The 18,531-nt window shown below is 37.4% G+C and overlaps 1 protein-coding gene across 7 annotated transcripts in view; it reads right to left on the bottom strand.

Annotated features, from left to right (window-relative positions):
- The window catches only part of AFTPH (aftiphilin), an 85,511-nt gene that overhangs the window by 30,980 nt on the left and 36,000 nt on the right, over positions 1-18,531 (bottom strand). For all 7 annotated transcript variants that reach the window (XM_045054277.1, XM_045054279.1, XM_011280997.4 and 4 more), the window contains one exon: positions 6,546-8,503. In XM_045054277.1, the coding sequence (XP_044910212.1) occupies positions 6,546-8,471 (1,926 nt within the window). In that variant the 5' untranslated portion in view covers positions 8,472-8,503. The remainder of the gene's footprint in view (positions 1-6,545; positions 8,504-18,531) is intronic.

Here is an 18,531-nt window from a genome sequence, read left to right as displayed (position 1 = left end):
CAACAGAAAAAGGGAGAGAGAATCCCAAGCAAGCTCCACACTTAAGTTCAAGCCCCACGTCAGGCTCCACATTACGACTGTGAGATCATGGCCTGAGCCGAAATCAAGAGATGGACACTTAACAGACTGAGCCACACAAGCGACCCTCAATTATTGCCTTTTAAATGCTTTTAACTTCAAAGCCAAAGAGGAAAAACAGTCATCAGTTCTCTCTTGAATGTGGAATTAGAAAACTGGTGGTTGGTTAGCTGAATATGCATGCCTTTCAATTCACACATGTAGCAAATTCTCAGCCTGGTGAACAGCCTCACGTCTGGCCATTACACGTTTTAAGAACTGGGGGCTCTGATAAATGTAGGGTTGAAAGTCAAATGCTATTCAAGGCAGGTGCCAGAGTCCATTTTATTTTCTCTATTCATGTCCAGCGCTAAGACAAAGGAGAAGAGCATGGTGCTCAGAAGAGTTCCTAACCTGTCAAAACTATTCTGAGAACAGAAACTAGCCCCAAGCAGTAGCCAGAACTCGAGATACTCTCACACAAATTCTCATATGCCTCCAATACTTTCTGCCATTCACCAAAAAATGCAGTTGGCATCACTATCTCTTGCACCTTTACAGACCATTTTCCAAGAAGTTCATTTCTGAGATTTTTCAGTAGCAACTAATATTTATTGAACACTTATGTGCAAGAGAACGTGGTAAACACACTGACACGTACAATTTTACTTTACTTTCAGAGTAAGGCATTTTAAATAAGTACTATTATTATTCTCTAAATCTAAGGTTCAAAAAAGTGACTAATACAAATTAATGTTGAAACCTAGATCTGAATCTGGCAGTATAACACCAGAGCATCGCTTTCAAGCACTCACTGTATGTACCCAGGGCCAAAGCCTAAGGCCCACAATAACTTTAGGGATTCATGAAAATGTTTTAATAGCTAATATTAATATATTCATCTTTACACCAAGTTATAAAATAGAATTTTAAATATCTTTTATGGGTAAGTCATATAAAAGTCATATGTGGCCCTGGCTATATTGCTCTCAAAAGGTACACTGGCTTTTATCTTTCCCAATTTTCTCCTTTTCATATATTTGTTTTCCTATCAGGGTCCTTTATTACCTTCAATGTCTCTATAATAACAATTATTACTTTTTCAAACCAGGTATGATTTCTGGGAAAGCACAAATGCTCAGCTATCCAATGGTTTAATTCATCAATGGGGGCAAAGCATTATGTATGAATTCACTTATTCTCAGGTCTGTCGTATCTCCATGTTTAGGGTAAAGGTATATAAGCAGCCGTTTCATTTTATTCACTGATGCAAACAAGTCATATTATTAAATGCAGAGTTTACCAACTGGTAGGTCCCAGTCACAAATACGTTATAAATCTCCCCTAAATCCTGAATGCTACACAGGGAAAAATGGCACTCCCTCTTATTAAATTAATGTTATGTGTCAATGTTATGTGTCAACTTGACTGGGCCATGTGCCCAGACAACTGGTCAAACACTGTTCTGGGTATGTGTGTGCAGGTGTTTCTGGATGAGATTAACATCTGAATTGGTAACCTGGGTAAGGCAGATTGTCTTCTCTAATATGAATGGGCCTCATGCAATCAATTGAAGACAGCTTGAGGACTGTAGTTGGTACTTCTCTGCCTCCATAAACACAAGAGCCAATCCCTTATTAGTCTCTTTCTCTCTGCCTCCCCCAAGTCCATCCATCTGTCTGTCCATCCATCCATCCATCCTGGTTCTGTTTTTCTGGAGAACCCCAAATACACCCCTATTTTGTAAACGACTCTACTGGAGTATAAGAAGTATATTGAAAATATTCAGTTTTCCAAAGGGTAAGACCAGCACCTAGGATCCTAGACTCTGGGTCTTATGCCATTCACATGCAGACCTTCTTAAAAGCATCTTGTATTTAAGGTTAATTCCTAAAGTTCCTTCAACATATTTCTAATTAGTTTTCTTCCTTAGGAACAAAAGTTGATTAATATTAACAGTTTTAACGTTGATAAGCATTAGATCTTGCTCTGAGGTTGAAGTTTAATTTTTTTTTTTTAAATGTTTGTTTTTGAGAGAGACAGAGATAGAATGCAAGTGGGTTGGGGCAGAGAGAGAGGGAGGCACAGAATCTGAAGCAGGCTTCAGGCTCCGAGCTGTCTGCGGACAGCCTGACACGAGGCTTGAACTCACGAGCTGTGAGATCATGACTTGAGCCGAAGTTGGACGCTCAACTGACTGAGCCACCCAGGCGCCCCTGAAGTGGAAGTTTGGAAGAAACATAAAATCCACTGGGTAATTTAATCTTCCATTTAAGAGGTCACCTTATGCCTTGCCATTATTAAATATTAAGTAAGATATCAAGTACAATCGACACTTGTACACTTTATCAATTCCCAATTTCAAGCTATATAAGAAGAGTGAACAACTGTAATATTCACCATGCTCTAAAGATGGTTTGGCCTTTCTGCACAATTTGTGCATAAATCTAACCAAGTATTTCCACCTATTTTGGAATTAAACACCAGAATGTCAATTTTTCTGAGGGAAAAATAACACAAGAAATATTAGTTTCAGGTGTATGACATAAAGATACGAAATGTATATATTGCAAAATGATCACCACAGTAAGTCTAGTTAATAGCCATCCCATACAGTTACAAATTTTTCTTTTCTTGTGAGAACTGTTACAATCCATTTTCTTAGAGATTTTCAAATATACAACACAGTATTATTAACTATAGTCACCCTGCTGTACATTACATCCCCAGGACTTGTTTATTTTGTAACTGGAAGTTTATACCTTTTGACCACTTAATTTATTTGGTTGCTTACTTCTGTTTTCAGTAATAAGTTCAGGTGTTCATCTACAGAAAGGAAAACCTGCACAAATCTTAGGCAGATGATTAAATAAACAAAGGTGAAAATGTAGAATTAGAGTCAGTTTGAGAATGCTGACTTCCCAGCAAACAAACGATTTATTTATTATTTAGCAGGTTTTTTTTTTTTTTTTTTTTTTTTTTTTTAATTTTTAAAGAGCAAGCAAGTAAGCAGGGGACAGGGACAGGGACAGGGACAGAGAGAGAGGGAGAGAATCCCAAGCAGGCTCCACACTCAGCATGGAACCTGACGTGGAGCTCAATCCCACGACCCTACTAGGATCATTACCTGAGCCAAAATCAAGAGTCGGGTGCTCAACCAACTGTGCCACCCAGGCACCCCACCAACAATTTGGCTTATTTTACTTTAAAAGTATTCATAATTCTCTTCCTTCTTCTTTTTGTGACACTTAATTTTTAAGCCTCTCAGAAGAAATCATCTAGTAACATTTTCCCAGTAGCATAATCAAGTAGATGGCTAATAAGAAACAATTACTCATAATTTCCTTTTCTATAGCTACTTAATATAGAAATTATCAGTTACCTAAATTCTCAAATAACATCCACAGCAATATTTTAAAAATTTTACCAAAACCTCAGAGTTAAATGTTGTACTTATAATATTACCTCCTTTACCATACATCTAAGATAAAGTAATCTTGGCTATTTCAATCAACTTTCCTTTCTGGAACATTAACAGGTTAAAAAAAAAAAAAGAAAACTGTTAAAACAATATATGAAATGGTCTTTTGGAAAAAAGGACTGCTTTGAAAGTAAGGAGGACTTTTTTTTTTTTTTTTTTAAATCATCATTTTGTTTTGTTTTGAATTTTAGCCCAGAAAGCAAATAATAGTTTGGACCTCTTTCCAATTTGTACAACAGAGATACCACTACTTGTTTTCCTCTACGATGTGTAAGAATGTTAACAAGAAAATGAAATATACTGAGCTCTGGGTTCTCAGAAAAAAATAGTCACTGAAAGGGAAGAATAATTCTCAATAAATAGTCATGCATGACTTTACATCAAGGCTTCAATCCTCTGAGGCGACCAGATCCACATTTGAGAATTAGTTTGACTAAGAACATTTTATAAGTTTGAAAGATTTCTTCTTGGTTGACTTTTCCCTAAGCAGCAAATTATTACAATAAAGCTGTAACAACTGATGGTCTCTTGACTCAAGGAAGATATATTTTATCAGAATATGAAGATATCCTTTTGGTAGCCCCCCAAAAAGGAAAGTATTAAAAAATAGAGACCCAGACAATGTCACAGTGAAAAGAAGAAATCTGAAATGACAACTACACCATTCGTCTCATTTCTCAAAACCAAGAATTGTTCCCCATGTTTCTTTAATTGAATTAACCGAGCTATGAATCTTAAAAGACTCACAACATTCTGTCAAAGCAGAATTTGGACAAAACCACTTGAAGGCACTCTGTTTAAGGCAGAATTGTTGCATCCGTGTTAAGACTGAACAGGAATAAATCATTTTAAGTTTTACCACTAAAACCCTAATGTTCACTCTCATTAATATGTGAAGATTTCTGTGCTGTCCCCAACACTTAACAAGTAGGAGAAACATTTTAAGAAAAATATCAGTAAATCGAATCCTCTCCTAGGGGGCTTAATGTACTTTTCCAGCAGATTCTGCAAAAGGAAGAAACTGCGGGCCACAAGCCTGGATCACAACAGCAGGATAAGAATAAAAATCATTTCCAACTCAGTCACTTACTCAGCATGCCTTACCCATTTCCTTACCTCAACTTCCTTCTAAAACTTATCTTTTAGCCCCTTTCAACAATTTCTTCTTTCCAAAATCCATCTCCAAGTTCTGCTCATTTTCCAAACCCATTCAGCAAAAATAAAAGTCTGAGGACCAAGCCAAACAAATCTCAGGAAGTCTTAATGTATCTTGCCACATCCACATGGTTTTTGCTCTATTTTCACAAAATAGAATCATACTATAAAATTCTTATTTTTCAGTGGATTTTTTCACTCACTTTAAAATTTACTGTCATTTTATCTTCACAAAAGTCCAATGAAGTAGAGGTATGATCTTTTTATAAACAACTGAACTCAGAAGAAACTTGTCCAAAATCATAAAGCTTGTAAGAGGCCGAGTCAAGATTCAAACTCAGATTTGTAAGATTATATAAAGCTCATATACTTTACTACCTCTTCTGTCCAGTTGTCAAATTACAAATAACTTCAATCAACTTGTGTAACAAAAAGGTCCTTTTTGAACTGGTCATACTTTAAAATTCATTATCTGATGATGCTAAAAGTTCTAAGGCTATACATTAAAGATCATTCAATACCAGTGTCACCTTACAGTAAGATAAAACTCAACAGGGAAAGGATTAGGTCAAAATCAACAGTCTTGCCTTTGCATTATATAATTAGTTCACTCCTTGCAAGCTTCTACTTCCATAATAAATTAATCAACAGGAAAAATATACATTAGCCAAACCATATAAAAACCGAATTAGCAAATTAAGCTATTCAGACACTCAAAGTCAAATGAAAAGTAATTAGCTATGCACACCACCTGGTAATACCATAACAGTATTTTCACCTATCAAAGCAATGATGTATAGCCATTTCAACTGACACTCAGACTTTGAAAATATTTCCAATTGAAAATGGTTTGCTTGGCAAAAGATAACTGGAAGAGTTTGGGGAATTTTATTCTCAGTATCTCTAAAAGAAGCTGGTAGGACAAGTGTTCCCTGAAACAGTTGTCAATATAAAGCAGTGATTTGCTGGGGAGTTTTCTTTCCGATACCTCCAGGATTGAGGAAAGGTTAGGTTTAGCACAGGATACAACTCAGGACCAGGGAATAACCTGGATATTAAGCTGCGTCTCTAGGGGCTACTTTAGGTCAAGATAAATCTCAGTGAATCTTCTCTGAAAAAGTCTGGAACAGAAAAGGATAAAGTACAGGCCCTGGCAGGTAAAAATATTCTCCCTGACACACTTATTCCCCAATAAGTGTAAACATAAATGTACATTTGCAAGAAATTATAAGCAAATAGATACAGTTCTAGTCTTCTCGTACCCTCATCCCAGGTCTTTAGTGGCTGTCAAATTATGAAGTCCAAATCTGCTTTGCTCAAATTCTTTTTCTATCCTTCAATTCCCTATAGCCTTCAGCTCAGGTTGAGGTTTCAAATTCTGCCTGCTCTCTGCCACACTCAAAACTGTACTTCACTTTCCTAGGTCTTTGATGGACAAAATTAAGAGACATTATTTTCTGAAACTTAAAAAAACATCTACTAAATCTGAGTTTAACTTTCTTCTAAAATCACTGTAAAGGCAGAAACTGAAGGATTCACTGGACTAGTTAGCTAATTAATGAATTTTTACGTAAGTGATATTTATGTTAATCAAAAAATCAAGCTGCTGAGTTTCTGTAAATATTAAGCTCATTGAAATAAAGAAAAACCTCACCAAACATTACTTATTGTAGGACTGTCCATTTAAAGTTTACCAAAGCGTTGTGAAAAATGTAATCCACAAATCAAGCAAGCATTATGTATCATAAGAGACTCCTTCAACAGGTACCCAATTTAAAAATACTTTTTGAAAAGCTGAATTGCCTCCACGGCAATTAGTATATTATACAAAATAAAGAAAACCAGTAAATACCTGAACTGAAGTGGCTGTTTCCTGTAAATGGCCACCAGCAACTGCTCCTTTGGAAGTTGCTAAAGGGACACTGTGCATTTTGGGGGTTCCTGGAGTATCGATCTTTTCATCTGTCCTATGTGACTGCCAGGCTTCCTTTCGATGGTGAGATTCAGCAGCCTGCTGGTCTCCAAAAGTAGCCCAAGAGCAACTATCTTTCTGTCCATCCTCAAAGGCATTCCAATCTACCACTTGGCTAGGCCCAGCTGAACTGAAGTCCGCAAAATCATCAGAGTCTTGAAAAGCACTGCGGTCCTCTCGAATATTTGGCACAGAATCAAAATCTCCAAATTCACCTTCTTGCTCAATTTCCAGTTTTGAAACAGGATCAGTGCCTGTCCCAGAAGACTTTCCCACCAACTTACATTCCTCTGATAAACTATCAGAAGTCTGTTTTAGGTCGGACTCAGTAAATAGAATTTCATCTTGGCAAGAAACAGCATTTGTATCCCCAAATTCTCCAAAGTCATCACCTGGTTCACTAAAATGTGGAAAGTGCTCTGAGGACTCTTCGAAAGTGATATCGCTCATTGAATCTTGGGTACCAGTAACAAAAGGTGGAGTCGTGCCACTGGCTGTGCCAAAGTCACCAAAATCATCCTCGTTAATATCATTGCAAGTCACAAAGTCATTACTACTGTCACCATTTTTTACACTTAAAGAATCATCCAGAACGTTTTCTTCTGTAGGATCAATGCTGGGGCTTTGGGAGTCGGTAAACTTTTTACTTTCTTCTTTGGAAGAACCAACTTCATCATCAGCATCAGAAGTTTTAATAGAATCCATGCATAGGTCAGCACACTTAGAAGTAAACAAATCAAGTTTTTCCTCAGTTTTACATTCTCTCATACTGGCTTCTGAATTATCAGCTGAGTCTGCCAAACTCCAAGGCTTTGATTGAACTGATTTTAAAAATTCATCCTGTTGCAATGTTGGAAGGCCTGGTTTTTCAGTACTGAAACCTCTGGTACTCATTATGCTTATTTCTGAAACACAAACCTGATCCTCTCCATCAATGTCTCCTTTATCGTCAAAGCTTCTACCCAAAGACAGTGCTTTTACAGAGCTCAGTTCACTGGCTCTATTAATTTTATTATTTTCCTGAATGGTTAATGCTTCTCTATCATTTAAAACTGCACATCCTAGATCTTCTAGTTGTATCCTTTCCTTTTTGGAAAATGTGGCAAAATCTGCAAATTCCTCAGCAGGACTAGGTGCACGGTCTAAGTTATAGTCAGTACTATGAGTGCTAAGAGGCTTTCGTCCTTTTGAATCGGCTTCGGTGTCCAGATCATCTGTTCCCTGAGGATTTACAGTTTCCAACACTGCAAACCCGTTTGTTAGAATCTCCAGACAAGGAGGCTTTTCACCATTGCAGCTCTCTAACTGCTTGTTTTGATGAACAACATTCGTATCAGTTCTAAAATCTCCTGGAGAGAAACTTTCAGGTGTTCCAACATTCTGTCTCTGCTTCACTATAGTATTTAAATCTCCTGGACTTTCTATGCCATCAATGGAAGTATCTAAAGTTTTAGATGAAATTATTTCTTTGCTGGTGGTAGAAAGTAAAACGTCAGACTGTCCTTTCACAGGAGAAGAAAGTTCAGCAGTGATGTCTTTATCACTACCATTCTTAATGGATTTAAAGCTAGTAAGGCTATCTACATTTTCTGAGAAATCATGAATTGGCATAAAATGGTTTGAAGGTACAAACTCTTCCTTGGGACGAGTATAATCTGGTGTATCAAAGTCAACAAATCCTACACCAGAAGGGCTAACTTCTGAAAACCCACCAAATTCCCCAAATTCATCATCATCATCATCCTCGGCTCCATTGTCTAGTGGTGGTGGGGATGAAGAGTACATTCGAATGATGTCTGGCTCCATTGTTCAATTGCTTTCAAATAATTAATTTACACCTGAAAAAACAAAACAACAGGTTTTTTTTTTTTTTTTTTTTTCCTTGGAGGGGACAGATTACGTATACAACGTCTTTCAAAACTCTCTCAAAGCTATTTCAAACCCGTGAAAATTTACAGTGCTTTGTTTTGGACCTTTTAAATTCTTTTTCTCTTAGGTAAGATGACTTTACACAGCTATAATGGCAAAAAATTTTTCTCTTTTCTAGTGTAGGTTTCTAAGAACATTGGTGTTACACTACCGAATTTGGGGATTCCAGGAAATTTTGAATAAACACAAAAGTATATCCACAAAATTCTCTCTTGGACCACTTGCTTATTCTCTTAAGCTTGCTTTCTAGTCCACTGGAGATTCAGGGCCTGCCTTATGGATTTGTGAGTTCTTTATAAATAAGACATGAAAATTTTCTTTAATAATTGCTATTCAACGTTTATTTCTGACCCAAGTTAAATTTTAACAGACTTTATTTTTAGAGCAATTTTATGTTCATTGAGATGGTAAGTGAATTCCTAGGTCTTCCCCACCCCCATTCATTTACAGCCTCATTTATTACAGACATCCTCCAGCAGAGTAGTATATTTGTTACAACTGAGGAACCTACATTGACATACATCATTATTACCCAAAGTCCATAATTTTTATTAGGGTTTGCTCTGTGTTGTACATTCTATGTGTTAGGACAAATGCATTAATTACAGTATCACAGAGTAATTTCAATGCTCTAAAAACCCTCAGTTCCATTATACATCCCTCTCTCCCCTGTGCCTGGCAACCACTGATCTTTTTACTGTCTCCACAGTTTTGCCTTTTTTGGGATGTCACAGAGTTGGAATCATACAGTACGTAGACATACATATGTTACACAATATGTAGCCTGTACATACTGTATGATTAGCTTCTTTCATTTAATAACATGCATCTAAGCTTCCTCCAGGTCTTTTCATGGTTGATGGCTCATTTCTTTTCAGCACTGAATAATATTCCATTGTCTGGATGTACAGCATTTTAATTTAGTTTTATAACTTTTCACTACTGAAGTCATTTAAGTTGCAAAAACAGTACAGAGCTCTCATGTATACTCCAGTTTCCCACACTGATAATGCGGTAAATAACTCTAGTACCTGTTCAAACCAGAAAACTGACATCAGTACACTATTAACTCAGTTACACACTTTGTTTAGATTTGACCATTTTTCTGTGTGTGTGTAATTCTATGAAATTTTATCACATGTGCAGATTAGATTCAAGTAACCAACACTACAACTAGGAATAAGAACTGTTGCAAAAATAGTTCAGTAATATTCATCAATATAAAGAAACTCCCTTGAGGTGCCTGGGTAGCTTAGTCAGCTAACCATCTGACTCTTGATTTTAGCTCAGGTCCTGATCTCGAGGTTTGTGGGTTTAAGCCCCATATGGGGCTCAGAGCTGACAGTGCAGAGCCTGCTTGGGATTCCACCCCCCCCCCATCTCTCTGCCCCTCCTCCATGCTCTAATTCTCAAAATAAACTTAAAAAAAACCAAAAACCTCATTCGTGTTACCTCTCAATACACCCTCCCCTAAACCCTAACTCCTGTCAGCCACTGACCTGTTCCCCATAATTTTGCTACTTCATAAGTACTTATTATGTAAATGGAATTACACAATATGTAATTCTTTGGAGGTGTTTCCCCCCCCCCCCCCCCACTCAGCTTAATGCCCTTGAAATCCATCCATGTTGTTGCATGTCAAGAATTCATTCTTTTTTATTGCCAAGTTGTATTCCATTATATAGCTGCACCACAGATTGTTTGCCAGTTCATTCAATTTAGGACCTGTTGGTTGTTTCTTGTATTTTACAATTACAAATAAAGCTGCTATGAATATTTGTGTACAGATTGTTGTCTGACCACAAGTTTTTATTTCTCTAATATGAATTCCCAGGAGTGCAAATGCTTGGTCACATTAAGTTTACTTTACAAGAAACTGTAAAACTGTTTTCCAAAGTTAATTTTTATGGGACCAAATCAATTCAACTGTTCACTAGTAATTTTCATTAATTTGCTTTCATATAAGCTTGAGATTTAATATTTTTTTTTCTAATTTTACACGGTTTTCTTTGCATTTAGTTTTTAATACATCTAGAATTTTGGTATACGATCTAAAGCAAAGGTCTAATTTTTTTTTCCTAAACAGCCAAGCAATTATCCTAATCCCATTTATTGAATAATCTTTCCCATATCTATTAGTTTATGATATCTTCTTCACCTAACTTATCTTTTAAATATTTAATCTCTACACCCAACATGGGGCTCAAACTCATGGATTCGAGATCAAGAGTCACATGCTTTTTGGACTGAGCCAGCCAGGTGCCCCTCTCTGTATATTTAACTCTTAAATGGAATCTATGAGTTACCCTGTTCCTCTATACTAAACCGTCAAAAATGCCATAAGACAGATTTACATTAAAAGCAAAGGGAAAATTAACAAAAGTCCTAGAACAAAACCAGCCTATAAATTGATACTTCCAGTGAACTAAACTGAAGCCCAATGAATTGGTATTTTCTGCCATTCACGGTTGCCAAGTTAGATCCGTGAATACTTTACCACAAAACTTCGTAAGCTCAAAAAACAAAACAACCACTTCCTTCTAATTCTCAGAATAAAGTTTCATAAAGTCTTCCAACTTTAGGGAGAAGGTACCATACAAACCACTTAATTTAATTAGATATGAGGAAAATGAGGCCTACTGATGAGCAAGTTTCTCAAAGGTCATACAGCTGGTTAGAGAATGGTTTCAGAATTTTGAAAATGATCTTTGAGGTCAATGGTCACTGAGAGTTATTTGAAAGAAATTGAGCAAATCATAAAAGTAAAAGACTCCATTGTAACAGATCTATTTTAAACTGTCTTCCTTACAAAATCAGCATCATAAAGAAGGGAATGATGGCTTTACTTCCTGAGATACTTTCTTTTTTGCTCTTTAAATGAGAAAAGGAAAAAAAACAGTAAAAGATACATATAAACCCTTAATTTTCTCCTTTGTCTCGAGTCCGATAACCCATTTCAATGCTTAAGTATACAAGGTTATTTGACCTCTAACAGTTTCTCTGTGATTATGAAGTTCCTATTATTCAAAAATACTCTGTTAACGAGTGTGTGGAGAAAAGGACATTTGCACACACATACTGCAGGTGGGTGTGTAAATTGTTAGAAGGCTTATAGAAGGCAATATGGCTATACCACACAAACTTTCTTTTCCTTAAAAATAAAACAATGCTCCAAAAGGGATTATTTAAGCAAGTTATGCTTTGTCCTTCCAATAACATACTATGTAGCCATTCGTATCATGATTCCTTTTTTTTTTTTTTTTAATTTAAAAGCATTCACTTGGGGCGCCTGGGTGGCTCAGTCGGTTAAGCGACCGACTTCGGCTCAGGTCATGATCTCGCGGTCCGTGAGTTCAAGCCCTGCGTCTGTGCTGACCGCTCAGAGGCTGGAGCCTGTTTCAGATTCTGTGTCTCCCTCTCTCTGACCCTCCCGTGTTCATGCTCTGTCTCTGTCTCAAAAATAAACGTTAAAAAAAATTAAATAAAAGCATTCACAATGGTGGCAGCATGTCAAAAGGACACAAAAGGCAGCCTGAAGTGATTCTTACTGGTAAAATCAGCGATAAGCATCAAAATAAAGACAGTAATGGATTATAATCCACTGAATAACCAACTATCAGTCCTCAAATATAAACATGTTAAGACACTGCAGTTTCAAAATAGCTCCCCACAACATACTCAATTATAAAAAAAAAAGCAGTGTAACTTTACAGCGGTGAAAGCTGACACTTCATCAAATGATCAAAGTGAACATTATTAGCAACGGGAATATCAAAATCCCACATCACCTGACAAGACACAACAAGAACACAGGATCACTTCTGGAATATTCCTGCCCAGAATATACAACCTGAATCGATTCATGAGGTAACGTCAGACAAATTCAAACTGAGAGTCTGCAAAACAGCTGGTCTGTAATCTTCAAAAGCATCACTATCACGAAAATTAAGGAAAAACTTAAGAACTGTTCCAGATTGAAGACAACTAAAGAGACAAGTAAATTTAACACTTGATTTTTAACTAGCTTCCCTTTCTATACAGGTCATTATTGGGACCACTGTGAAACTTGAGTAGTGTCCAAGGACTAGACAGCAGAAATGTATTGGTGCTCATTTCTTGGTTTTGAGAGTGGTATTGTGCTTATGTAAGAGAATGTCCTTGGTTGTAGGAAATGCACACTAAAATACTTGGGAGAGATGGTACATCAGGTTGGCAACAGTCCCAAATTATTCCAGATAAAGACTTATTTGTACTGCACTTCCAACTTTTTATAGGATTGTGATCACCAATCACCTCAAGATGAAAATGTAAAAAGTTAAAAGAATTCAAGATCTATGTTTGCATTTAAATGTGTACACTGTATAATAAACGTGTTACTTCCATAGCATTTAAAAAATTGTGACAATACATAAAATTTACTATTAAATTTTTTAAATGGACTATTTTAACATTTTTAAGTGTATATTTCAGTGACATTCAGTACATTCACACTGTTGTGCAACCATCACCACCACTCATCTTTACAACTGTATCTTCCAAAATATTAAAGTGTTTCCTGTACTCATTAAACAACAGCTCCCCATTCTCCCTCCTCCCAGCTCCTGCGACCACCATTCTATTTTGTCTCCACGAATTTGGTCAGTCTAGGTATCTCATGTAAGTGAAATTGCACACTATTTGTCCTTTTGTGACTGGCTTATTGCACTTAGCATCAAGTCCTCAAGGTACCTGTTTGTAGGGCCAGTGTCAGAAGTTCATCCTTTTAAAGGCTGAATATCATTCCACTGTATGCATCTACTATCATCTGTTGGTAGACACTTGGGTTGCTTCCACCTTCTGGCCACTGTGAATAATGCCGCTATGAACACAGCTGTACATCTTATTTTAATTTTTAATTTTGAAATAGACTAACAAAGTTGCAAACACAGTAGACACTTGCACACTCTTCACCTAGCCTCCCCAATGGTGAATCTTACATAGCTCCAGTAGAGAAAACTGAAAACTGACCCTGTTGGCCCATTACTATTAATTAGACTACGGACGTTATTCAGTCTTGACCATTAAAAAAGAAACCAAAAACTTGCATCCACTTGTGTTCGTGTGTAATTCTGTTCAATTTTATCCCATGTATAGATCTGTGTAACTACCACAACTATCAAGATACAGAACTACTCCCTCTCCCCCCCACCCCCATCCCTGGCAACCACTGATCTGCTTTCTGTCTCCATGGTTTTGTCATTTCAAAAGTGTTACGTAAATGAAATTATACACTACATAACCTTTTGAAGTTGACTTTTTCCCACTAAGTATAATGCCCTTAAGGTCTGTCCTGGTTACTGTGTGTATCAATAGGTCAATCAGTTTTTGCTAGGTAGTATTCTATGGTACAGATATACCACTTTGTTCAACCACTCAACAACTGAATGCGATGAGTTATTTCCTATATTTTATTGTAAATAGTATACACAATACATTAGTAATATATGTAACAGCATCTTTAAGTAGTATATAAATAAAGATGCTAACAACTTTTATGTACAGGTTTTGTTGTGAATAGAAGTTCTTATTTTCTGGGATAAATGCCCAAGAGTGTGATTACTGGGTTCTACGTTAAGTGCATGTTTAGTTTTGAAAAAGGTTGCCAAACTCTTTTTCAGAGTGCTGTACCACTTCACCTTCCCACAGTATTTTTTTTTTTTAAAGAACCACCTGTGATGTTTCTTATTAGAATCTGTTCACAGTTAACCTACTGCTCTTCCTAAAACTTTTCATTGTTTGAAAAATGAAACATTTGATTGGTTTAGGCCCATTTCAAACTCAGGTGTTAAGGAAATACCAAGATCTGAATAAGAGAGTTTGTAACCAAACAAACCAACATAGAAAATAGTTTTTCTTCCTGTCATAAAAGTACTCTCTCCTACATGCAACAGGCTGTCAGTCTCCCACACTATGAATATTTCCATATTTCTCAAAACCGTGTCACCTACTGATGGGAAGAACTTGGGCTGCATATTCCCCTTCAGTAGGTCTTGGTTCTGGCCCACCTCATCCTTCAAAAATCTAAGAGAATGCCACTCTCAAGTTTCAATCAAGAACGCCAACCAGCCAGTGTGGAGGAGGAGTGAAATTTTCCAAAAAAAATTCTTCCGTGTCCAGGCCAACTCAGTAAAATTTGTTAGATGAAGTATTATTTGTTGTTAATTGAAGTATTATTTGGATGATGAATTAGCATATGAAGTTCGACTTAGATAATTAAAAGTGTGTCTATTCTGAGAGCACGCGCGCGCACACACATGCAAGCAGAAGGAGGGGCAGAGAGAATCTCAAGCAGGCTCCATGCTATCAGCACAGAGTCTGATGCAGGGACTCAATCCCACAACCATGAGAGCATGACCTGAGATGAAATCAAGAGTCAGACACTTAACCGCCTGAGCCACCCAGGCGCCCCCCCTCTTTTCTTTTACACAGAAAATACGGATTTTAGCTATTCCTAACAGGAAAAAGAAAAAGAGATAGATGAGCTACTTTAATACTGTGTCTGGCACATAGCAACCTTAATAAATGTTTCTTCATCCTTCATAGTAGACAACTTACTCCTTACTCCACACAAGGATTTCAAAACACTTGTCTAATTTCTTTATAACCCGAACAAGCATATTCACACGTGTGTGTATGTGTAGAAGGATGTGTTCAACTCCCCATTTTTATGCCTACTTATTTCAAGACCTCTTACAGTGAAATAAACAAGTAATGGGGGTATCTAGGAAAGATTCAAGCCATAGTATACACAAAAAGTAGACATGGAGCTTTCACGTCTGGGTACATGGGGGATCCTAAAGTTAGAGCATAAGGCAGAGAATTTGGGCAGACCTCCTGCATTTTGTAGAGATCTATGGGATATCACATCCTTATACAGAGACTAGGAGACAACATAAGTGAAAAATAGTAAACATAAATGCAAGCCAAAAAAAAGACCTTCAGGGCTACACACCACGAAAATCAAAGGATCTTAGCTTTGGGAATTCTAATATAAAAGGTCCAATGAGAGGAGTCAGGGGAACAACCCAGAAGTTTAGCAGCAATCGGCAGCGGAATACTGGGTCCTGAGCCAGATTAGCAGCCAGGGTGGCAAGGTGTACAATAGGTGAGAGTGATTCAATATTAATCTCTCATAAGAAAAGAAGCTGCACCTGCTCAAGGAGTTCTAGCCTCATATCTGAAATGGTCATGGAAAAGAAGAGATGGGGAGTCTGTAAGTGGAAAGCTGTGGGGTCAAGTGGAAAGGTGGGCCTGGGAAGGCAGAGGACTCAAAGGACGAACAGGGCTAACTATCACCTAAGATTAAAAAAAATTTTTTTTAATGTTTATTTACTTTTGAGACAGAGACAGAGCGTGAACAGGGGAGGGTCAGAGAGAGGGAGACACAATCTGAAGCAGGCTCCAGGCTCTGAGCTGTCAGCACAGAGCCCGACACGGGACCTGAACTCACAGACCGCGAGATCATGACCTGAGCCGAAATCAGCCGCTTAACCGACTGAGCCACCCAGGCGCACCTAAGATTATCAGGCAATTAAAGTTTCCCAAGAGGAACAAAGTTGGAGGACTTCAACCACCAGATACCAAGACTCAGTTTAAAGCTACATCATCATGTAATAATAAAGACAGCACTGCAGTGTGGTGGGGAAAGGACAGCCTTGTTTTACAAGTGGTGCTTAGATCAAGTGAATATCCACACAAGGGGAATCAATCTTTGATTCTACCTAATATCTCACACAAAAATCAGCTCCAGACAGGTTGTAGACCTAAATGTGAAAGGTAAAAAACAATCAACCTTCTAAGAAGGTAACTTAAGAGATTATTTTCATGACCTTAGGGAAGGCAAGGTGTTTTAAGACATAGAAAGCAGTAATCATAAAAGAAAAAATGATACACTGGACTTCATGAAGGTTTAAAACCCATGTCCACCTAAAGAACAGCATTAAGAGAGTGGAAAGGCAAGCCATTGCCCAGAAGATATTTGTGGTTACATGTAACTGTCAAAGAACTCATACCCAAAATATATAAGGAATTCCTACAAATCAATGTGAGACAACCCAACAGAAAAGTGGCCAAAATATATGAATAGGTAAATCACAAAAGAGGATATCCAAATGGCCAATAAGCATGTGAAAAGTCATCAGAGAAATGCACATTAATACCATGGTATCAACACTAATATACACCCACTAGAACAGCTAAAATTAAAACAAAATAACATTAACCACAGCTACTGATGGCAACAGCATGAAACAAGTGGTATTCTCATACTTCAATGGCTGGAATGTAAGTTGGTATACCCATTTGGAGAACTGTTTGGCAGTATTTACTAAAACCGTACCTGGTACGTACACCACAAAGGTGAGTACATACATGCACTCAAAGACATGTACAAGACTGCTCAGGACAACTTTATTCTTAACTGAAAATAACCCAAATAACAGATGCTTAAAACAAACCATGGTATATACATACAGTGGGGTACATGGCAATGAAATGAATTACTACATGCAACATGGATGACTATCACAGATGTGTGAAAGAAACCAGATACACACACACAAAATATATATTATGTGATTCAATTTCTGGGCAGTTCAAAACAGGCAAAACTAATGTACGGTGATAATTCAGAATAGGAGTTACTACAGCAGGTATAGTATTGACTGGAAGAGAACATAAAAGAGCCTGGTGAATGCTAAAATTGCTATTATCTCTTGATCAAAATATTAGTTACACACGTATATGTATTTGTAAAAGTTCATCCCGTTGTACACTTAAGACTTGTGTACTCTGCTCTCTATATGCATCAAAAACAAATGCTTCTCAGAAAATCAACATACTTCAATTAAGTGACTCCATTACAAGTGAATGTATGTGACCATAATAAACATATTCCATTAAAAAAAAAGTTTTGCTTACTTATACTTTGCCTGTCTCTGGCATTTAAGGAAATATATGTATGTCTCAAGAGGTAGTATGGTACAGGAGAAATATCTTGGACTTGGAATGAGATCCTAGATTCAGATTCCAGCTTCCTCACTTACGAATTATGTGAGTTTGCCCTGAGCTTCAGTTTCCTATCCAGAAAAAGGGGCTAGCAGCTCCTCCCTTTCAATGCTGTTGTGAGGATTACAGATAACAGACCTTCAGTATGTGGCACATTCTGTGCCTCAGCCAGTTATCAACTATCATCACATTTTAACTTCACTGAGTCTGTGGTTCAAATCATAATCTACCCTTAACAAAAATCTAAGTCAATGTTTGCTTAGTCGGCACAAACATTCACATGACTCTGCATATAGTTTAGGTCACAGAGAGTAAATCATAGAAGAAAAATTTACTAACCACACTAAAGATCCATGACACTGACTTTATTGCCAATTTCTATAACCCATCCCTGGAAAATATAAAACAATATCCAAGGTTGAAGGACTGAGAACATAGACTCTAAAGGGACCCAACCAACTCAACAGACTCGATTAAAAGATGGAGGTTTTATAAGTCAGAGAAAGTCAAATACCATGATTTCACTCATATGCGGAATTTAAAAACCAGATGAACACAGGGGAAAGGAGGGGGGAAAAAGAGAGGGAAGCAAACCATAAGAGACTCTTAACTACAGAGAACAAACTGAAGGCTGATGGAAGGAGGTGGGGGGGATGGGCTAAATGGGTGAGGAGTTTTTTGTTAAGTTTATTGAGCGAGCGCGAGCGAGCGCGAGAGAGAGATAGCGCGCACGAGCGAGAGGGAGGGGCAGAGGGAGAGAGAAAATCCCAAGCAGGCTCTGCACTGTCAGCACAGAGCCCAAAGTGGGGCTCGAACTCAAGAACCATGAGATCATGACCTGAGCCAAAATCAAGAGTCTGATGCTTAACTGACTAAACCACCCAGGTACCCT

Source organism: Felis catus, chromosome A3 (assembly GCF_018350175.1).
Source record: "Felis catus isolate Fca126 chromosome A3, F.catus_Fca126_mat1.0, whole genome shotgun sequence".
Taxonomy (NCBI): domain Eukaryota; kingdom Metazoa; phylum Chordata; class Mammalia; order Carnivora; family Felidae; genus Felis; species Felis catus.
Note: the sequence above shows the minus strand (reverse complement) of the source record. Positions and strands in the feature narration are given on the sequence as shown.